This window comes from Phragmites australis, chromosome 1 (assembly GCF_958298935.1).
Source record: "Phragmites australis chromosome 1, lpPhrAust1.1, whole genome shotgun sequence".
Lineage (NCBI taxonomy): Eukaryota > Viridiplantae > Streptophyta > Magnoliopsida > Poales > Poaceae > Phragmites > Phragmites australis.
The window spans coordinates 54,999,019-55,022,824 of NC_084921.1; the positions used below are offsets into that span (position 1 = coordinate 54,999,019).

At 43.7% G+C, this 23,806-nt stretch overlaps 2 protein-coding genes across 2 annotated transcripts; both read left to right on the plus strand.

Moving 5' to 3' along the window:
- The first annotated feature begins 9,097 nt into the window (after positions 1-9,097).
- Positions 9,098-14,916, plus strand: LOC133928752 (disease resistance protein RGA2-like). The gene is made up of 3 exons (XM_062375224.1): positions 9,098-9,738; positions 11,223-12,380; positions 12,610-14,916. Exons 1-3 carry the CDS (start codon positions 9,436-9,438, stop codon positions 14,785-14,787), a joined length of 3,639 nt encoding a protein of 1,212 aa, XP_062231208.1. The 5' UTR covers positions 9,098-9,435; the 3' UTR covers positions 14,788-14,916.
- Positions 14,917-16,826: 1,910 nt separating this feature from the next.
- On the plus strand, positions 16,827-18,295 carry LOC133891039 (chitinase CLP-like). The gene has a single exon (XM_062331732.1). The coding sequence runs from the start codon at positions 16,881-16,883 to the stop codon at positions 18,129-18,131; it is 1,251 nt and encodes a 416-aa protein (XP_062187716.1). The 5' UTR covers positions 16,827-16,880; the 3' UTR covers positions 18,132-18,295.
- Positions 18,296-23,806: the final 5,511 nt, after the last annotated feature.

Consider the following 23,806-nt stretch of genomic DNA (forward strand, 5'->3'; position numbering starts at 1 on the left):
CGGTTGCAACAAGTTTTAAAAAAATATTGGATTCTATAGTCGTAAAAAAATTGAAAAAAAAAGTTGTGGTATAGAGAATATTATCATCTAGATCTTAAAAATTTTAGACAAAAATATAATTTTTACAAAGAGAAACAGAAAAGGACAAATTTCATGGGACCCTGAAATTTGTTTTTCCCCTAAAATTTGTATTTTTTCTCATTTCAATAGTAATTTTTTGAGCTGAATCTTTTTGAAAACCTATAGCATCATCTGCACCGTATAATTTTTTTAGAATTTTTCATTACTATTCCGTAGATTTAGAATTTTGAGAGATTGAAGCATAGATGAAGCATAATATTTTTTTTATTTTTGAACATGTCATCTTTGGAAGGGTGACATGTGGCCATAGGAGTATAGATTTTTATTTTTAAAACAGACGTATATATTTACATATATTTTTATTTAAAAATATAAAATTCTTTTGTATTATACCATGAAAAGCTTCCGGTAAAGAAGGCCAACTAAGCCATATTTATTGAGTCGGTTTGCAGCCCGTCACTATTAGCACGGTTAGGAGCGGGATAGCCTCGCTTGATATGAAGATTCAGGTTGTGCCTAAAACGGCTAGCCAGGCATGATTGACCCAAAAAACACCAGGCTTGATCTGACCTAGCAAGGCACCATGAGCCAGCTAGGATCATGACTAACTGGTTGGCATGGGTCGTTTATTTTTTTAAATAGTTTTTTATTGTTTAACCTTTAAAATTATATAAAATAAAAAACACCAAACTTCATCTACAAATAGGGCACCAGCCCCTCTCCACTCATTCCACACCAAATCCTGCTTGCTCTCTTGGGTGCTCCTCTCATTATTCTCTTAAATTCTTACGAATTTACGATAACTTAACAAAATTCATTGTAATTATTGTAAAAAAATAAAGATCTGGCTTCCAGCTTGTTTGAATAAATTTAGTACATATTTTGCATCTGAGTTCATTGTTTTAAATATTTTATTTCTTTATTCCTAATATTTCTATTTTTTTAAGTTTCATTCAAGGATCATGATATGTCGGGCTCTACACGTGTCATCAAGCAGCGACGCAAAAAGATCAAGACCTATTACTCTCTATCAGAGGGTGAACTCCTCAAGCGGGGATCTGGAGGGACCCCCTTGAGATTCGGCTGGGGGAATGATTCTGAATCCGTTTTGCGGGTGAAATAAATGGGTGTAAATGAGATGCAGGTAGAATAGAAGGATCGAATGTAGTAAGTAGTAAATGTTTGGTGGATTTTTAGACAGGTTCGGGCCGCACTGAGCGTAACACCCTACTCCTGTGTGTATGCTATAAATGCTCTAAAAATATCTCTCTGAGTGTTTGCTGGGTTACAAGAATATTTGTCTAGTCTAGAGCTCCATGCTCCTTATTCTTCGGCTGATCTATGCTTTGGTGTTCGGTCTGGACTCAGCTTGTACTGAACTTGACTCAGTTGATGTCGAACTCTACTTCATCTGTGCTTCACCTGCCTTTCTCCGGGGAGCCCGCCCGGCTTAAATACCCGCCGGGGTGGTGGCATGCCCAGAAAGGATGGTGTGAGTTCCAAGGCGTCATAAATGGAAAGCGACTATCATGGGCTGCTGCGCGAGGTGACGGAGAGGGTTTAGAATGTGCCCCGTCCGGTCTTGTTCGTCATCATGCTATTCTTCAACGGGCGCTGCGGGGAGGGCCCACCGAGTAGCCCGGTGTGCCCCGCCCGGTCAGAGCAAGTCTGACACAGCAGGGTGGCAAGCAGAGTGTCTTGGGCTTCGCGATGTTATCCCGAGACGCGCCGAATATCGCGTGATAGGACCTGGGCATTAAATGTCCCCACGCCTCCTTGCCAAGCCATGGCAGGGACTGACAGCAGGCGTGAGGGGAAACAGTTGGAAGTGACAGGCCACACGCCCTCTGAAATGCAGCATCGGACCTCTCACCAGTTGACACCTCACTGCTGGGCCTTTGTGGGGGCCACCAGCGAAGGACTTTTTAAGTCCTTGGGGGAACCGAGTGCTCGGGGGTCACTGTTCATGGTCCCGAGCACTCTCTCCCGGAACTGACTTTCCTTGGGTCCTTGGGGGACTCGGGTACTCGGGGACCACCGTTCACGGCCCCGAGCACCTTCTTCCCGGTACTTGGTCTTTCTTGTCGTCGAGTGACTTGAGTACTCGGGGGCCATTGCTTGCAGCCCCGAGCACTCTCTTCCCGGTACTTGATCTTCTCGAGTCATCGGAGAACTCGGGTACTCGAGGACCACTGTTCATGACCCCGAACACCCTCTTCCGGAACTTAATATTCTCATCCCTCGGGGAGATAACCCCCGTGAGAGGGCACCACGTGGCACTCTGCTGTTCTGGCCTCAAGACTTGGGAACCCCTAGTTCCTGTGTCACTGACAGTCCTCATTATGGTAATATTTTGAAAAGGTCTATATAGAAGAAGTTGATGTCAATGTAAGATATGATAAGTGTATTACATGCAAACATCAAGACCTATTATGTCCTTAATATGGTAAACATCAAGACCTATTATGTCCTTAATATGGTAAGATTTTGAAAAGATCTATATAGAAGAAGACGAAGTCAAGGTAAGACATGACAAGTGTGACACTTGCAAATATAAATTATCTGTAAAGTGTACATGTGTAATGGGGGCACTTAAATAGGCACACTACAACTTGCAAAGACAAGGCTGGAGTGAGCATAAGGCAAATGATGCTGCATTTCAACCCTGATAGTTCCAAATGTCAATAAAAATGTGTAATTTTCAGAGCTAGGATGTACTCTTTTCTCCTTTCTAAGATTTTCTCATATTGAGTTTTCACCTAGAAGAGTTTTTAATGAGTCGGCCAAAATAACAATAAATCTCAATGTTTAATTTCAATCACGTGTCCATGATTTTATCTGTTCTTCCTGATTTTTCTTGTTTTTTAATTTTAGAGCTAATTGTTCTCTTTTTTCCTTCATATGAAGGTTCTTAATGAGGCAGACAAAAAACAATGAAAGCACATTAATTATGTGTGTAAAAAATTTTCATCTTTATTATGCAATTTTTTAATATTTATTTTTTTGGTTTTTTTAATCTCTTCACTGACCAATCGTGCTTGATGGGCGACATGGAGGCTGGTGGGCAATTCTGTGGGCTGTAGCTTAGGTCTGTGGACTGGCATGACACGACCCGCCAACAGGATTATGCCTGGCGAGCTATTTTCGTACCCATATCGGGTCGACCCACCAGACCCTTTTGTCCATTTTTTGCATTCACCAAAATATCTTATAACTGATAAAATTGTACACTCGAGTTAAATCATAAGTGAGAGCTATCTCATCTCTAGTACCCAAGTTATCTATATATAGTAAAAGTCGTCCATTCTCTGAACTGTCATCGCGCCACATCATCCCACAGTCCTGAGCCATCGGATCGAAGTATGAGCAAATGTACATTGTCCGATTCCAATTGATAAGCATGCCTAACGTCGAGCGTTATCTAGACTCTTCCTCTCAGTCCTCGTCTGCTCCCCTTCCTTTTCTTCCTCACATCATGGCTTCTACTGATCACATCGCCGTCCCTTTCCATCGACGCCGCTAGCACCACTGCCTCCCTAATCCCGCCGGTCATTGCCTCATCTCCATACCTCTCCTTTTCTACTGTCGCCGCCCCTCGATTAACTCTCCAGCTCTTACTTGCATGGCGGCCCTTCGCCTCCATGGTGAATAGCTTCATCCATCTCCCTCTCCATTGTCGCCTTCTCCACCACTACCTCACCCACACGCCAACCGAGCGTCGCCTCCTCAGCACCAACACCTCCACTCACCACCACCCCCACCACATCGCCTCTTCCTCCACAGCCTGTTGCGGGCTGTGTCCACTACGCCGCCACCTCTCCTTAGCAGAGGCGAGGATCGGACGGGAAAGATGGATGTGGCGGTTGTGCTAGAGAAGCCGCGTCATCCTCCCCTCTCCTTTACTCACACCGTTGTGGCTCCCTACCTCCATGCACCTCAACCCTGCCCCCACTCCTTACCTCTGCGCGCACCCTGCCATTGAAGAGACAACATGTAGGGCAGAAACCTCGATGGGCTGGCGCTGTTCGCCTCCCTTCCCAGCTGCTACCACCTGTGACGCTACTTTTCCTGCATTGTTGACAGCGTCACCCCGCCTCTCTCAACCCGCCGATCGTCCCTTCTAGTGCATCACAGAGCTACGCCAGTCTAATTAACATGGTGGTAGCACCTAGTGGCACATGGAAGGGTGACATCGCAGCGGCGGCCATGTGAAAGAACGAAGCAGAGCGGCGACCAAGTGGACGCGATATGTAGCTGCCTCACCTCCTCACTGAAGCCATCATGCAATGCTGACAAGTGTGTCCCCATCGCGGCTCAACGGGCTAGCGATGATGGTAGAAGCAGAGGGGACTTTGCTTGTGAGGAAGCTGAGCGGCGAACCCTGTTCCTAATTTATTGATGCTGCGTCAAACCTGCCTCACACGAATTATCTCAAATCTAACAACCTGATTGATAATTCCAACTATCTATCTGTTGATCTACTGCACCAATTCCATCTTGCATTGTTGCATCGTTTATATATTGCCTCAATCACTTTAATGGCTTAACATCTCTAGTGTAGCATGCAAGCCATTCGAATCAAGGCACCTGCCTATCAACCAGTATAAGAGCTTCCTTCCTTGTTTGATGAATATTAAACATATTTGCACAACATGTGCAGGTGATGCGTTCGTTGGTGCCCTGCTTCAAAAGATCATCCAAAACCCATCCTCGCTACAAGTAAGCTGCCTGCAAACACGTCCTTTAGTATTTACCATGTCACAGAATTTTAATGCTAGCTGACTGTATAAGATGAAAAGAGGCTAGAGGCAATTAAATTTGCAAATACATGTGGAGCGATCATGACTACAAACAAAGGGGCAATCCCATCACATAGAGAATGCATATATCATCCTATGTGATATGACTTTCGCTTGCTTTGACATCTTAAAAAAAAATTGTATTGTATACTGATCTGGATTATAAGCAACGGGTACTCCAGGATACTTGCCCTTTTTGTTTGCTCTACTTCCCTTTCTGAAAGGGTGTTTTAGAACTCTACATTATGATTGACGGCTACTTTGTGAACGGGCTTAGAGAGGAGGCACTACAACTGTTGGAGCTGATGAAGGAGTGCATGGCGCCGACCAGCCACACTTCTGTGCTCATGCTCAATATTTGTGCCAACTCAGAGGCCATCGAGGAAGTTTCTTTAATTTGATGCCAGTTCCAGGAACCTTGATATCGAGCCTGGTGCGGAGCACTATGTTGGCCATGGACATTATTTTCTCTCATTTCATTAGTACTCTATGGTGATATCAGCAACTGTTTATTTTAATCTTACCGTGATAGTTTTCAAACCCATAAATCACTTGGAATATGGTTGTTGCTTTACAACCTGTACATCCATAGTATATGTGTTTGCTTTGTGATTAAATACTGATTCCCCCCTAAGAATTATGTTAGGTTTCTACTAATAGATTATTGATGTTTTTAGGCATTCCAATTATTGCCCCAGTATCTGCAAGTCTTAGAGAATTATTCAGTCCTTTCTGTCGTACAAGAAATGGAAAGATGGATCGAGGTAATTATATTTTGCTTTGCTCACCTCTCGTAACTAGGCTTACTATTGCTGAGATATTTTATTTCCTTAATTCTAGAAATCAAAAGTTGTTTTAAGTCTATCTTCATCTCTGAACATTCTGTTGCTATATTCAAACAAAGAAAATCTTTTATACCTTCAAATTTAATCGAGCTATCGGCATTTCTCACTTCAATTGGTCTAATCTCATATTTTATCCTTCTGACGATAGTTCTGCTCTGAATATATTACAGACATGGTTAGCTTGGACAATACAAAAGTTGGACACCCATCTACTAACTATGAGTTTTTTCCCTGATCATTGTTTGTTATGGGTTCTTTGATCGAGTAGGTAATTAATTTGTTTTGTCAACTCACTAGAATGACATTATTTAACAATAAATGTGGATGTAGGCAATTTATGCATATGCTCTACTTCAATATATTTTCACATTTATTAAGCTTATGCATACAATTTTGCATGTATATTGAAGCTAACCAAATCTTCATGGATCAAGGAACGGGTTCTAGTTTAAACTAAGTGCTTACTGAAGGTAACTACCATGGTGATGATGAAATGAATCCTAGATGATTCAGAATTATTTAAGATAATTTGTCTTGGTCATGAATTGGTTCTCTCATGCTGCTTTATATTAAATATGCTCCTATAGCCCTTTTTCTTTATGTGGGATAAAAAAAAGGAAAGCATAATCACTGCCAAAATGGGTGCTCAAAGTGATCGACAAGCGGGGTCGGGCGTTCCTTTGGAAAGGAAAGCGTGATATGCATGGTGGTCATTGTTTTGTCGCTTGGTCGCGGGTGTGCCGACCGTTGGAACTCGGGGGGCCTCAGCATTCATAACCTCGGGTTCCCTGCCTGGTCTCTTCGGATGCGTTGGTCGTGGTTGCTGAAAACGCGGCCGGGTCGCCCGTGGATGTCGCTGACCATTACAGTCTACCACAACACCCATGCTATGTTCGCGCAGTCGATGGTGACTATCCTCGGCGATGGATGCTCAATGTCCTTTTGGTCTGAATGGTGGGTGCAAGGACATTCCCTAGTCGATCTTGCACCGTCTTTGGTCTAGTATGTGGTGAAGAAAGCCATTGCCAGGCGTACCGTCTATGAGGCCTTGCGGGACAATGCCTGGATCTGGTACATCAACGGTGATCTCTCCTTGCCGGCGCTCGAGGAGTACCTACAGGTTTGGGATGCACTACAAGCCGTTGCTCTGGTTCATGACTGCCCTGACCAACACCTCTAGACACCTTCGGCATCGGGTAGGTTCTCGACTCGGTCGATATACCATCAATTCTTCATAGGAGCCATCCATTTCGATCCTTACAAGAGGATTTGGAGGTCATGGGTACCTCCGAGAGCTAAATTGTTCACCTAGTTAGTCACGATCAATCGTTGTTGGATGGCGAACCGTCTTATGCACCATAGCCTCCAACACCCACAAAGTTGCCTTCTTTGTGACCAAGCGGATGAATCTATCCAACACCTTCTCTTAAATGCGTCTTTGTGCGGGAGGTGTGGTTCTTGGTGCTACAATGCATTGGTCTACAAGCTTCGGCACCGGGTGCTATTGACAATGACTTCTAGCATTGGTGGCAACATGCTCACCAAAGGACCCCAAAGGAAGCTCGTAAAAGGCTCAACTCCTTGGTTATTTTGGTGGCTTGATCCATTTGGAAGCTTCGAACCGTTGTGTCTTCGAGAATGCTAGGCCGCTGATGAGGGTGTTGTTACGAAAGATCAAGGAGGAAGCTAGATTGTGGTGCTTGAGGGGAGCAGTGGGTCTGCGGTCCTTGTTGCCATGAGTTGTTAGGTCCAAGTAGCTCTCTATCAGCCATGGTACGCTTGTAGCTAAAAAAATTTCCTAGCCGCTTGGAATGGTATTGTTCTCGGACGGTTTTTTCTCTTAATATAATGATACGTAGTTCTCTTGCATATTAAGAAAAAAAAATACTACTAGAAGTTTTTACTGTAATAAGGAGTATGTTCTCTAACCATCGGGTAACCATATTTATACGTCTTGATGGCCACGAGCCATCGGGCATGGCAATACCGCGTCAAATTTCTAGTTTTTTTCAATAGATAAAGCTTTGATTGTAGTGCTAAGATGATACAAATATATAAATATTTACTTTCAACTTTTGTATAGCGCAGATGTATATTATTAAAAAATCAAAACAAAAAGAAAAGAAAAAAAAACAATTCGCGGTCTATGCTGAAGCATCCATCCAAAATCTAGGTAAAAATTTTCTTGACCGTCCGTTCTATAAAAGTTCATACCGGCGTAACATGATGCTCATGCCGCTGCATTCATGATTCACAGCGTAGATGAGTTCTTGATCAATGTCAAACTGAACCACGACGCTAGCGTACATGAAACAAAACGGAAAATTTTGCATCAATAAAAGAACATTAGGCAGTTCAAAGAAAAGGAAAGAACAATCCCCAGGAGAAAAAAAAAAAAACGGGAAACATTTATACATGCATCTGTAGCTCTACACTAGTGCACTGGTGCTGCGTGGAATTGGAGCAGTGAGTGCATCGCGCCGGCGCCGCCCGCTGCTGCCCGGTGGAGAAGTTGACGGAAGCGGATGTGGCCGAGGAGATTTCCGTGGCCACTGTTGGGCCTTGGAGCCGTGCCTCGCGAGGAACATGATCCAACGGCGCGGGTGGAATGTAGCGTGGACACGCCGCGGCGCCGCCGCCGGTGCAAGCTGGGAGCGCCAGACCGCGCGGAAGCGGACGTAGCCAAGCAGGCCGCCGGAGGGCACCCGACACGCCATCAGCCGAAGCCAGCGTCAGGGGCGGGTAATCTACGGCGGCCTCACGCCCACAAGGTATTCGATGGATTGGCCTCTCTCCTTCAAGTTCTTCCTTCGGTGGGATTGGTAGCCCGTGCCCCGTGGATCGCCCCGCTGTGGCAATGGGCGAATGGGATTCTGCCATTCTGGTGGGCAGCCGTAGTGACTCTTCATGTTCACGAATTGGAAGCTAATCGTCCATTTGGGTGGCGCGGAAGGTATAGGCGGATTTGGGTCAGCTGAACCTAAAATGTGACTTCGATAGAAAGCAAGCAAATTCGGCTGCATTTTCGGATATTGGCATCCCATCCTGCAGCCGTGATTTTGCCTTGCTTCCATCCCAAACTAACTCCGATCAGGACATAGGGTAAGATTTCCAGTTTTTTACAAGATATCATTAATTCCTCTTTTTGATCACGGTTGCGATGCTCCTGCATGCTCACATATCCAGCTAGAATCTTTATGTTATGAATGCCCAGTATATGTTATGCAGTATTTATTCTCTGCAACTGGGATGTCCTAGTTAAGAGAATGCAAACTGCACAGCTTTTCTTATACAAACCACACACCATGGACCCAGCCGTCCCTACACCTTATATTTGAATTATTTGAAGTGCTTCTCTTTAATTTCGTCAAATATGTTGTCCTTTCCTTAGAGGCCACCATATACCTTTCTTTCTTTTTTCTAGAACATGCAATGCACTTATTTCATTAAGAAGAAGAATCACATACCTTTCCTCAAAGGCTGAGACTTGCAAGCTGCAACGCTATCTCAGGATCTATGCAGTTTGCCTTTAGTAGATATCCAAGCGCTCAGCTACACTGCACTCCAGGAATCAGTGCAAAAGCTTCAGGCTAAGAAAGAAAGTGGTATATAATTGCAGAGCACATTGCCTCCACTCCATCTGCAAGCTCTATCGGACACAACACAAATAATTCCTGTGCGTGCGAGAGCGCAAGGTCCATACTATAGCCATGAGCGGAGGAGCTGAGATGATGGCCGGTGCCGTTGTGCAGCGTGTGGCCGGCATGCTCGGTCAGGCCGCCTGGCAAAGGGTGGAGCTGCTTTGGACGTTCAGCGATGATGTTGAGGAGATGAAGGACAAGTTGGTCGCCGTGCAGGCTGTGCTGGTCGATGCCGAGAAGCGCTCCCGAGGGAGTGAAGGCGCACCGGTGCAGGTTTGGCTCAAGAAGCTCAAATCTGCTGCCTACAACATTGAAGACACCCTTGACGAGCTGGAGGCCAATACAATGATATGGAGGAGTCGCACATGCCTGGTAGTAACTACATTGTGAGCCCTGAATGTATATTCAAGTTCATTTTATTTGAGAAATTTGCTAGCATATATCTCTCTCTAGGAGTATTTCATTTATTGCATTTAACATATCTATTTTTATTTTTTCCTTCGCCGTAAATATGTTGTGGTAGAAACTTCTTTTTTCTTGGTGAGACTCTAGTGCAAAACTTGAGCTAGGTGCAACCATGCAACATTTTTGGTTTCATCAACATATCAACATGGAAAACTAAAATAGTTCGAGGACATCTTTATTGGAGTGTCACATCACCCTTTAATTTAAAGCCAACTAATCGAATTGCCCTGAAATTGCAAGGCTAGATCCGAAATAAATTGTATATGCTATAAACATGTAATGTTTATGATCGAAGATTTGGTTGTATTTCTTATAAAACTGAGACGCTGTTTTTATCCTAATTGAAAATTCTTCTCTTATTGCCAGACTGAAAGTCCCTTAAGCATACAATTTTAAATAAATTGATTGATCTCCCTTGCACAAAAAAGGTTTCTAGGCGATAACCAAATCTAAGCATTCATAATCAAGGTACACCGATTTGAGGGCCTGATATTGTTTTGTGAAAGTTTTTAGTTTAACCTTTTTTTTCTTAGCATTTGTAGTACAGATGGAGTGGACTTTTATTTTATAACTAGCAGACCACACAATTGTGTGGCTTGGTTTGAAAATACAACTGAATTTGCAAAGTGCTTATGATTATTTTTGGATTTGTTGTGCAACTCCAATGCCCAAAATATAGTAATATGACCATGGACACTTATAATAAAATTTATTTATTGTAGATTGTTCCCATATCCGAAGCCACATAAATTTGTAAACAGAGATGTACATTGTTTTAGTAAACTGATCCTGTTTGATATTGCCTTGAGGTCTGAGGCGCAACTTTGAGAGCTGATTTTTATCATAATATGTGTTTGTTATAATGTTACAAATACACAGTATTATGAAATCATTTTTCTAACCATCTACTAGCATGGTTTTATTTTTCGTAAACAGAAGGATACGGTAGTTTCAGGATTTCCATATTCTGCTTAGACTTTTTATAGATCCAGTAGCAGTTTGAAAGGGCATGTTTTTGGAGTGGAAAATTTCGAAGGAAAAAAGTTTGTGATGGCATTTAAAAAAAAAAAACAAAAACAAAAACACATTTGTACGTTGTAGTGGCATACATGCACATAGTCATTTTCGCAACCTTTTCTCCTTTCTCCCAGACAATGCAAACTTTATCAAGTGTGTTCTCTCTCTTTTTACCTTTAGGTTTTACTAATTTAGGGATAGAGTACAATATGACTTCTCACACAAAATCAACGCTCAATATTCAAGGATGTTACGATTCAAGTTACTAGGTTTACTTTGAAAATTCCACAATCTAATACTTAGACAATATATTAAATCAGCACATGCCCACTTCATACGAGAAAACAAATTCTGATGGTAGTAAAGTACTGCAGGTTAAATTGGTGTTCACGTCATTCAATCCACTAATGACGCGACTCACTGTGTCAAACAAGATGAGACAAATCAGAGGAAAGCTAGATCAAATAGCTGAGGAACAAAAAAAGTTCAATTTTCTGCAACTGGCAGATAGAAGACAAGCTATGACCATTAGTAACCAAGAAACATATGTGGGTCGCAGTGATAAAGTCGAGATGGTTGGAAGAGAAACTGAGAAAAATAGTATATTAAATTTTTTATCGCAGAAAGTTGATCAATTGAAAATAGCCATCATTCCCATTGTTGGCTTTGGTGGTATGGGTAAGACGACACTCGCAAAATCTGTTTTCATTGCTAAGGAGACAGATAGGTTTGATGTGAAAGCATGGGTCCATGTCTCAGAGGAGTTTGATTTGAAGAAGATTGCCGCTGCTATTATCTCTCAGGTTGAGGGCAGCTCCCAAGCAAATGATACTAGATTACAGAATCTAAATTCTGGCCTTGAACGCATACTTTCAGGCAAGATTTATTTTATTGTCTTGGATAACCTATGGGAGAAGAGGGGAGACAATTTGGAGAAGTTGATGGAAATGCTACAGTATGGTAATAACGGCAGCAAGATAATAGTAACCACCCGAAGTGATCAAGTTGCTGCAGCATTATCTAGAATCCGACCTTCACAGTTTCATACTGTTCCAAAAACTAAATTGGGGCTCTTATCAAGTGATGATTGCTGGTCTATTATGAATGTTCCATCTCTAGGAAGTGGGCAAGATGTCGAGCTTGTAGAGGCTGGAAAAGAATGTGCAAAGAAGTGTGGTGGAGTACCACTAGCTGCGAAATCTCTTGGTCATTTGATGAATAAGAATTGCACAAGAGAAGAATGGCTGAAAATTAGAGACAGTAATATTCTTGAGATCAAAGAAGATGACTATGGGATCATGAGTGGCTTGATGCTAAGTTATCACCACATGCCCCCACATCTTAAACTCTGTTTCATGTATTGCTCTGTCTTTCCTAAGAGCCATAACATAGATCATGATAGCCTGATTCAACAATGGATTGCTCTGGGGTTCATTCAAGATGCTCGTGGGATCCCACTCCAACGGATTGGTGGGGAATGTATCAATGATTTCTTGGGGATGTCCTTCCTTACTCTTTCAACTACCCCTGAGGTGAGTGTGATCACATTCCTCATATAATTGCATGCATGATATTATTTTTCTGATTTTCTTAAAAAAAAAGAAGGGCATTCCCCGATTTCATTAACAAAACCAGTGCTAGAAACCATGTTCAGAACAAGGAAGCACACCCTTTTTCCACCACTTCAATCCCCTGATCAGATTGCTGACTATATTATTTTCTGAAATGTCTAATGTTTTTTTATTTTCCTTATCTTTCAAGGCCATTGATTCAGGGAGATTCAAACCCACACTGAAATTCCATATGCATGATATGGTACATGATCTTGCAGTATATGTTGCCAGTGATGAATTCTCGTATGTAAACACGAAGGTGCATAACAATAAGAATGACAATCGAAATTGTCACTATCAGCTATTGATGAACCATAATGAAGCTTCATCAGCTTGTAAGTTTTTCCCAACGAAGGTCAGGGCCCTACATTTTAGGGGATGCGATAAAATGCATCTTCCTAAGCAAGCATTCTCACACACATTATGCTTGAGAGTTTTGGATTTGAGTGGATGTCATATGTCAGAGCTACCAAGTTCTATTTATAAACTAAAGCTATTAAGGTATCTTGATGCTTCTAACCTTCCTATATCAACCTTGCCTAAATCCTTGAACCGTCTCTTGAACTTTCAAACCTTGATACTTTCAAATACTTCTCTGAAGACACTGCCCACAAACATCGGCTGCCTCCAAAGGCTTCAGTACTTTGACCTATCAGGATGTGTCAGTCTTTCTGAGCTTCCCATCTCTTTCGGGAGCCTACGTGCTCTTCTCTTCCTAAACTTAGCAAGTTGCCATGAACTGCATGCAATTCCAAAATCCTTTGGCCATTTGCGGAGTCTTCAATTTTTGAGCCTATCTGATTGCTACAAACTCCACTCACTACCAGAATCTTGTTGTCAACTTCATGATCTGACACATCTTGATCTGTCGGATTGCCATAACATTGGAAAGCTCCCGGATTGCATTGGCAATCTTTCTAAGCTTGAGTATTTGAACATGACGAGTTGTTCCAAGGTTCAAATGTTGCCTGAGTCTCTATGCAAACTCATGATGTTAAAGCATCTAAATTTGTCATTTTGCATCAAGCTTAAGCATCTTCCCTCCTGTATTGGTGTTTTACGACTTCAAAGTTTGGATCTTCAAGGCTGTGTTTTCCTTAGTGACTTGCCGGATAGCATTTTTAAAATGTCATCACTTCAAAATGTTGAGGGGGAACTTTCAAAAGCATATTTTGAAGTTGAAAAACTTAAGAAGAGTCTGAAGTTACAAGGGTCCTACGAGCTTGATGGAGGACGACGCATTGATCTGTGGAGTCAGATTGTGAATCTCGAGAATAAACTCTGCCGTGAGCTAGTGATCAATGGTCTTGACAACGTGATGCATTTGGAAGGGGCAAAGCAAGCTAAGCTGTCCAACAACTCGAAGCTTACCAAGCTGGCTCTTGTATGGGAACATAATCAAGGTAGTCCGGTGGAGCATGCAGATGCAACGGCTGACATATCGGTGCTGGAGAAGCTAGTGCCTCCTAGAAGTCTCCAACACCTTACTCTACGTGGCTATATGAGCATAGCCTTCCCTAGTTGGATGCTGGACATTGCGTCCTACCTACCTCATCTTACCAACGTAGTTCTTGCCACTTTGATGCGGTGCAGCCGCCTCCCTCCACTTGGCCGCCTGCCAAACCTTCGAGCATTGACCATAGGTGAAATGCCCAGCATCAAGAAAATTGACAGGGAATTTTACGGAGACCATGGAATTTGCCATAAGCTAAGAGTGATTCTCTTGTTCTCAATGGGCAACTTGGAAGAGTGGTGGACAACGAGATCATCCAATGAAGATGCGGAGTTCTTAATCCCTAATTTACATCTGCTGGGTGTTTCGGATTGCCCAAAGTTGAAGTTCCTGCCTTATCCCCCAATGAGCTTGACGTGGGATTTAAAGAATAGTGATCGCGTGTTGCCGGAGCATGGGTTTGGGAGTCTCTCATCTACCACTTCTCCATTTGCTCTTGGGTTCTCGAGCTCATCCCCGTCTTCTGAAGTGTGGCGTAGGGCCCGGTACCTTTCTACAATCGAGTATCTTAGGCTAAACACCACGGGCCTTGGAACCTTGCCACAGGCTATCCAATGCTTCACCTCCCTCCATATACTCGAGATGGATAGTTGTCACGATTTGGTGACACTGCCGGAATGGCTGGGAGACTTGACTTCTTTGACAGAAATTTGCATCACAGCGTGCCCAAAGCTGTCTTCGCTGCCGGCGAGCATACGGCGCCTTACTGAGCTGAAGAAACTAGAGATCATCAACTGCCCAACACTGTCAGAGAAGTGCCAAGGAGAGGACAGGCACAAGATTGCTCATATACCACACGTCAAATTCCAGTAACCAGAGCGCTGGGAGCACGCACGCGTGTGAAGCGGAAGTCGCTGCCCATGTGTGTTTTCCACGACTACAAATCGATTGGTATGCACATGCCGCTTGCACTGCTAAATACTTGCATTGGTTGCTTTAGTTTGTATCTCAGGTTGAGCCTTCACTTTTCATTTTGGCCGTTCAAGGTGTGCTTCAACAGCAGCGCGCTGGAGTTCACGAGGGTCGGTGCACGCGGCGGCGCCAGTGGACCTGATCATGACGCGCGGGGGCGGGAACTGGACGGCGTTCGTGGACTGCGCCGAGCGCCGTGGCCGTCGGCGGGTGTTTGGCGAGGCCGCGTCCATTCCAGGCTTGGGTTCAGTGGCAGGACTACCTGTGGCAACTTCAACTTCTCGGGGAATTAACAAATACTGTTAGCTAGCTTTCCTTTTATTTGAAATTAGGGTCATGGTATCGTAAATTAACAAATACTATCAGCTATCTTTCCTTGTGATTTGAAATTAACAAATACTATTAGCTGGCACGTACTTGTTCCAGTTGAATTCCTCTAGTACCTTACTATATCCAAGTGACCTGTGTGCCTCTAGCTTGACAACTCAAACACACCATCAAGCAGCAAGCTAAGCTGTGTCTGGCGCTTTGGTTTGTGGGGTATTTCGAATGAGATATGGTATCTAATTTTAGAGGACGTTCGGATGAAAGACAGTTTGAGGGAATATTTTCTTGAGATACTGGATGAGCTTATCTGTTAAAAAATACTTGGGAGCTATTTATGTTCTGTTCTGAATGAGCTTTATTCTGATTGACATATTATATTTTAGTTGATTAGAGTAAATATACTTGTTTTAGCATGCTTTGAATGATATTATCTCATAATTTATTTATGTGATTTACGATTTAATTGTATTATTGTATTTATTGTAATTAAATCAACAAAATAAGATCTCTCATGTTTATATTTTAATAAAAAACAAAATGTATGATAAGCGGGTCCTTTAAATTTTTGGTTAGCATATGTGTCTAACTAAACAAGAAATTTTATGTCCTATAAAAATACCAAACAAAAAATTAGATCACCACATCTGATAAAATATAGATGATCATATCTCGTTCAATATTATCCTTTAATCAAATACACTATCTCTAAAATTCACTTACAGCCTAACCCACTTGTAGCACGAGCCTTTATATACATATCACCTCTCTTATACTTTTGTTATCGTTTCGTGTAAAAAGTTTAACTTGAATGTCCCAAGTATGATATTAAACTCAGCACACGGAAACATTTTAGCTATACGGATCGAAATAAAAAATAATAATGTCCCAAGTATTATAGTATCCGGCACGTACCTAAAGAAACACTGCACGGCGTCCAATGGTTTTCGACTGACGCGTGTGCATGCTTTCGTTGACTCGCGCCAGAGATCCGATCGATATGGTAGCACCGTAGCAAGCGCAGGTGCAATACCCGGGTACGCGCTTGCTACTGGTGGCGCCGTGCTCTGCACCAGGGTGCCGTACACCGCGCTCCGGCCGGACGTGTACCGCCCGCTCATGGACGGCCACCGATGGTCGAAACGCAGCGAAAATTCACCCCCAAACACGAAAGCTACGTACGCCATGAAATGCAATCACCGACAGACACGGACTACGGTGAGGTGGCGAATCGAAGCCTCGGCGAGCACCCAAACGAGAATCACGGCACTCCCCTGGCCTGACCACATAGCCCATCCATCGTGCTTTCCAGGTTCCAGCTCTAGCAAAATCGTAGACCAGAAAAAAAAATTCTCCAGCAAATGGAACACCAATAACGAAACTAGCGGTAACTTAGAAAATTCAGCAAGTCAAGAATTGAAGCAATGCTCCCTCCGTTTCTTGTTTAAGGCGCGCACGTAATTCAAGATTCAAATTTATTAATCTTTGATCAACTATTAGACTAAGAATATATAGATTAGTGGATAGAAATTTAATATTATTGGATTATAAGATATATTAACAGTGCAGTGCACCGATCTGATCAGCAGTGTAGTGCATTTAAGCAGTCACACAGGGCACACCATTCGATCACACGGCACCAGAGAGCAGACCAAACCAACCAGCCCGAGATGGTGAAGCCCAAGCCCGTGCTGCTGCTCGCCATCTCGCTCTGCTGCCTCTCGGCGCTGCCTCGGCACACGGCAACAACCGACGGCAACGGCAAGCCCCTTGTCACGGCCATCACCAAGGACGCGGCCACTTCGCTCTACACCGCGCCCCTCAAGGACAGCCGCCCGCTCGTCCTCGACCTCTCCGGCCCGCTCATCTGGTCCACCTGCGACGCTTCGCACCCGACGCTCGAGTGCCACCACCACGAGTGCGCGCGCGCGCACAGCTACCACCCGCACAACGGCTACGGCGTGGCGGACGAGGAAGACCGCTTCAGGTGCAAGTGCACGGCGCACCCGTACAACCCCTTCGCCGGCAAGGCCGCGTCGGGGGACCTGACGCGCGCCATGCTCTCGGCCAACGCCACCGACGGCAAGAACCCGCTATACCCGGTCTCCTTCACCGCCGTCGCCTCCTGCGCGCCAGACTCCCTCCTCGCTAAGCTCCCAGCCGGCGCAGTCGGCGTCGCAGGGCTCGCGCGCACCAAGCTGGCTCTGGCTGCGCAGGTCGCGCGCACGCAGAAGGTCGCCAACAAGTTCGCGCTCTGCCTCCCGAGCGGCGGCCAGGGCGTGGCGATCTTCGGCGGGGGGCCGCTCTTCCTTCTCCCGCCTGGGCGGCCGGACGTCACGGAGAGGCTGGCGGGTGAAACTCCGCTCCGCCGGAACCCGGAGTTCCCCGGTTACTACATCTCGGCTAAGGGCCTCGCCGTGAACCAAGAACAAGTGCCACTCTCCTCGTACGGGCCACTTGTCGTCGGGCTGTGCTCGAGGATCCCATACACGGTGCTCCGTTCGGACGTGTACCGTCCGTTCGTGCAGGCGTTCGACAAGGCCACCGCCGAGAGGAAGCGGGTCACCCCGCCGGTGGCGCCGTTCGAGTTGTGCTACGACTCGCGGGAGCTGGGGTCAACGCGGCTCGGCTACGCCGTGCCGCAGGTGGACCTGATGCTCGAGGGCGGCAGCAACTGGACGGTGTTCGGCGGCAACTCGATGGTGCAGGTCAATGACAACACGGCGTGCTTCGGGTTCGTCAGGATGAAGGAATCAGAGAAGCGACGATACTTTGGCGCGCCGGCGGTGGTGATCGGAGGGTTCCAGATGGAGAACAACCTGCTGGTGTTCGACGAGGAGAAGGCTCAGCTCGGCTTCAGCGGCCTGCTCTTCGGGAGGCAGACTACGTGCAGCAACTTCAACTTTACTCTCGCTGCCTAGAGCTAGCTTACTTGTTCATGTGTGTCAGCACTCAGCAATTCAGCATCAGTGTGTATCGGCTGTGCATTTTCCTACGATTTTGTGATTTGTGACCTTGTTTTCTGTTTGTTATAGATAAATTTTACAGTACCTCCAAACAAATGTATACTGTTCATCTGGTTAAATCGGGATGGTTAGATTAAAAAAGGTGATCTAGGTCACTCACAATTATTATATTTATTCTTCTATTTGCATTTTTGGAAAGTCAACTAATCAACATTAATTATGAGCGATTTTTCCAACTAATCATGACAGGTTTTTTACACGGTGGTCGTATAGTTATGGAATATTTTTTGTAAAAAATAATTCTGGTCGAGCCGTACCACCTATGGGTCCTGTTGAGAAACCACAGCAACTATATGTATGGATGTAGTCTCATAACCAGTATATATTCTAATTTTTCGTAAAGTTTCTATAGCGATTCGATGTGGTGACGGTATTGGCGTATAAACTATACATCCAAATTTACGTAAATGAAAAATATTCAGAATTACCCCTTGCACTAATTGCATAGGTGAATGTATGTTATATAAGGATGGTCTGTAATTAATGAGAGTTGCCGCATGTAAGACTGTATGTCCACAACATGTAGCAGACAAATTACAGTGCCGCAACAAAGGTCTAGTAATGATTTTTTTTTCTTTTTATCAGTGCTTCGGCTAGTCCATTATGAGTGTGGACGTGCAGTATATAATGTTAAACTTTAATTTTCATACAAGTGCAATAACCATCGAACGCTTTAGAAGTTAATTCTCCAGCGTTGTCCATTCTAATGGATTAAAATTATTCCTGATTTGTATGATCTGCGAGATCAACTTTACAAAGACGTGGTTGCGGATAGACAATAGACATATATGCGATCATTTAATGATGCGTCTATCAATACCATAAAGTATCGAAACAGACCAGAAAGCGGCTAAATAGGACCACAAATATCACCTGGATTAGGTCCAAGAATGTAGGGATTTTTCTTATGACTTCAAGGTAGATGGTCTTATAATTATTTTCCCGGTAGCACATACAGGACATATAAAACCTTTATGATTCGAGAAATTCTTCATATTTATACCATGATCTTATTTCTCATCATTTTAAAACCAGGTTGACCAAATCTATTATGCCACAGAGAGAATAATTATGTACTACGAAACACAATATTCAAGGTAGTGAATACTTCAGGTGTTTTAATGTAAGTATAGTACAGACAACTTTTCATGGATGGAAGTTTTTCTAGTGTTCTCACTTCACAATCACGCTTAGTGATGAGTAGGTGCTCCCTACCATCTTCTTTACCAGCTTCTACATGTAAACCGTTAGCACGAATATTTTTAAAACTTAAGAGATTTCTTGTAGATTCAGGGTATAACAATATTTCTTCAAGACACAAAGTAATTCCCATAGGTAGTATGATTGTGGCGTTTACATAATCTACTATGTAATTTTCAGTATCAGTGACAGTCATCATCTTTCTAGAGCTATTTTCGATAGACTAAAAATATACTTTTTCTCTAAAGATGGTGTTTGTTATTCCGCTATCCATAAAACACACTTCCTCCATTCAGGCGTCACACTTATTCTATACCGAAAAAAATTATTTGCAGCTAAGTTTGCTCTTCTAGAGCTCTTATTTATTCATTTAATCCTTCTAAATTCAGCAACTAATTAAATGGCTAATTACTCTAATTCTAGATAGAGTCTGCAAAATATTAAGCCACTTTTTCTATAATGGCTTTCTTTTCCGCTTCATTCGTCATGACATATTTATGGCAGTGGAATAGTGTAAAGTAGAGGCACCTGGATCATTCACCGGGAGGTCTTTTACTATCAGTGTGGGAGCATCATCAACTTCCATGTGAGATGCTACCCTTTCAATTTTGGCTACCTTTTCCACTCCATCCCCACTGCAATAGTGAGGTGTGCTTCTGGTTGTTCCTGCTTCTTCTTCTGGTATGCTTTCACAATGTGCTTTGGTGCATTGTAAATTCTAGTTCTGTTTATCATATAGCTTGACTTCTTTGTTTGTCTTACCATTATCATCACCAGGCTTAACCTTATTTGCCACCACTTTTCTTCCTCCCTTCATCCGTTTCTTATTTCATTTCTTGCGTGCTTTGAAAGATCTATGATTGACTTCTAGACAACTGCTATTCCCTTGCGTTTGGGATAAGAAGTTCTTGTTTATAACTTTGTTATGGACTTTATGAAACTGCAACACGTCAATCAATCCAAGATACTTCTTATATTTTGATTGATGGTGACTGCGTGCGGATTATGCCGCATTCGGGTAAAAAGTGGAGCGAGTCTTCTCAATTTTCTCCTTTTATGTGATCTCTTTTCCACAGAGACACAAGAGTGTGCAAATGCGGTGCAGCGTGAAGTTATACTCTCTAACATGCTTGTAGTCATGAGAAACGAAACCGGACTCATTCTTGCTCTGCAAAAAGCTTGATAGTGTATTTAAGGTGCTCAAAACGCTCATACAATATGTCCTATAGTGCCTTAACACTGGTCACTACCATGTACTCATCCTTCAATGTTGGGGAGAGATGGTGACAGAAAAAATAAAGTCCTCCGTGAGAACCATTGCGCTACTTGTTCTTAAGTTAATGGCAGCACATAGCTTTTTCGCTCATAGTACAATCCGGACATCCGATACTGAAGTGAGATAGTTATAGTCATCTGCACTTAGCTCAGCAAACTCCTTGTTCATGATGTCAGCCATTTTTATATTTAAATGATGCAAGCATTACTACTAGTACAATTGTATCGTGTTGCTAAATTGGATTGCTGCAAATTTTCTGATATTTTCTACGGCATAATATGAATATTACTAAATTTAAACGCATAACAGACAGTAGCAATAATATAGAAATAAATAATGCATAATTGCTAAAACAAATGCTAAATTCAAATTTTAGAGGTACCTTTCTAAAAAAAATGTACTTTTAAGATTTTCTGCAAAGTCCGATAGTTTATATGCAAAACTTCAGGATTAATTTAAGCAGCTATTTTTCTTTTATATTTTGGTCCCTTCATATTGTTTCTAACCGGTCCATATAGTTTCTCGCTTTTTCTTTTGTTTTCTTATTCTGGCGGGCTGGCCGAGCCCAAAATGCCTTTCGGTGGCTAGGGTTTCCAACCCTAATTGCTGCAGGCTGGCGGCCGTTGCTGCTCATGGATAGTAGCGACGATCCTGTACAATGGCTTCTTCGTTTTGTTGACGTTGCTACCGCCGATGGACTCCATCGCATGTTCCGATGAGAAGCCAACCACGTGCTCCACGGCTTCAAGGGGCTCCAGTTGGCGCTAGCTTCTGGCCTCCGGCTGCTAGCCCGTGGTCCGTACCCCGTGAGCAAAAAGAAAAAAAGGCAAGAGTGAGGGCACTGCGCATGCAGGCGGCGGCGTACGTAAGGTCGTGTCCGCCACCAGCCTGGAAACAGTTTCGCTGGGCTGGCTAGCACATGCGGGCGCGTTGGTTCGGCTCGCGTGCGTGCGGGCAGCGTTGACGGGGACGACACAGGCGCCGCGTGAACAGAGGGGCGGCCGATACAGCGGCCCAGCATGTCGGCTGCATGGGTGCGCAGCAACAGGGCGAGACCGAATTTGCTTGGCCGAAAACCTCCGTCGCCCGCGCCTGGAATCCATAGGTACTGCTGCTGCACCTGCACCGCCTGCCCTTAAAATACAGTTCGGTCAACGGCCACGGCGCACAATGTCACGGCTTGCGCGCCCCCTGTCTGCGGACTCGTCACCCACGGCGCGAACCCGGCCGGCCGCGATGCGAGGTCGCCGAGCGCGAAGCCGGCCACGTCCCACGCATCCCATCGCCCCGCACCCACTCAACGGCCTTCCTGGAGCACTCCGAGGCCACTGCCGCCACTTCCGTCTAATAGGTCGCCCCCTCCCCTGTCCCCGCGGCTCCTCCCCGACGTCAGTTGCTCCCACCGCAGCCGCGATGCTGCCCCGCGCTCGCACGCCAGAAGTCATTTTGCAGTTCTGAAGTGCAGTTGATCAATTGTACTGTACTTGAGATTCCATTGTACTTTTCCTACCACGGTGCACTGGTGAGTTAAAACCCACAAACAAATCTTTCATTCTTTACATACAATCAGCTGCGTCAAACTTCCTAATTTAAAGTGTCCAACTCTCTCACCATTTCCTGTTCTTCAAGGTTTTCCTAATTTCTTCCGAAATCTTGCAACCCGTGTGGACACGACAACACTCATCACTAACACTCATGATTTTGCTGATGCTGGGAAAAGGGCACAACATTGGATGATGGACTGATGGCACAGTGATTAGCGAAAGGCTCTGCCTCTGCGTACGAGCCTTCGATTTGTTGCTTGTCGGTACGCACGAAGAAGACGAAGGCACAACACTGGATGGTGTCATGGAGAGCGTTTGGAAATTCTCGAGCCTTGGCACGATTTGGTTGGAACGGAGTGGCCGTCGGTTGGAGGATGCAGGAAAGCTCAACTGCCGCAGAAGAAACCTGAGACGGCAGTACTACCTTGCAAGGAAATCAACTTCGCAACACACAGGGGAGTCGTTGCGCATTTGCACCCTGTTTTCTTTATGCGAAAAGGGATGTTTTTACTGTGGTAGCATATATTATGCAAACATCTTTCAATGTGATAGCATATATTATTAGCATGCGTGCGGGTATGAATGATTAAATAAGAGAAAATCAGCTCGAGTTCCACTTTCACACATAGGAGCATACAGTGCAAAACAGCATCTTCATAGTATAATTAAATAGAAAGGTGAATCACTGACTTTTAGCAAAAGATACATGTTTTAGAAATCAAGCACCTTCGGATCATGAGCCTAGCTCATGTCGCTTAAATCATTGAATTAAAAAGGATTTTCTTTTTGGAAATGCCTTTTTCCTCTTTTGTATGTGTGAACATGGTGCTCAGCCATCGTTTTCTGACAATAAAATCCCATTATACTATGAACACCGAAAGATATGTACTCTCCGATAGGACCTTTTTCGTCCTAGCTCTGAGATCATCTAGTTGTACCGCTGTCACCCACAAATAAATCTTTGCACTTGGAGTGGAAAGATGACAAAGCAAGTGATGGGTTCATTTAGAACATTCGTTTCTCCCAAGCAACATGTAACTTCACCCATCAAGACCATTATTACCTCTAAACCATGATTAGTACGAGCAGAATGCCGATTCCCGTGTTCTCTTTCACTTGTTTATGGCAGTAAATAGTAAGAGTAGCAGCACCGTTTGGTACCTTTTGTATGAACAGACGAAAACGAAAATTCCATAGGGGCATGCAAATGTATAGTTTATCGGAATTATTTATTTACGTTAAGATTTATATTAAAAAAATAAGTGAAAACTATAAAGTAAGTGAGAAAATCAATGAATAACTGGGTTTCCTTTTCGATGAACAGACAAATTTTTTTTTTACTAGAGCATGCAAATGTATAGCTTATCACGACTGTCCATTTGTTTTAAGATTTATATTGAAAAAGTAAATAAAAATTATAAGATTCATATTAAAAATATAAGTAAAAAATATTAGATATATAAAAGAATAAACTGATAGATGAATATTAGGTAAGATAAATAGATGATCCAGAATACATGTACATGCGAAATTGTATTTCTCATAGATTG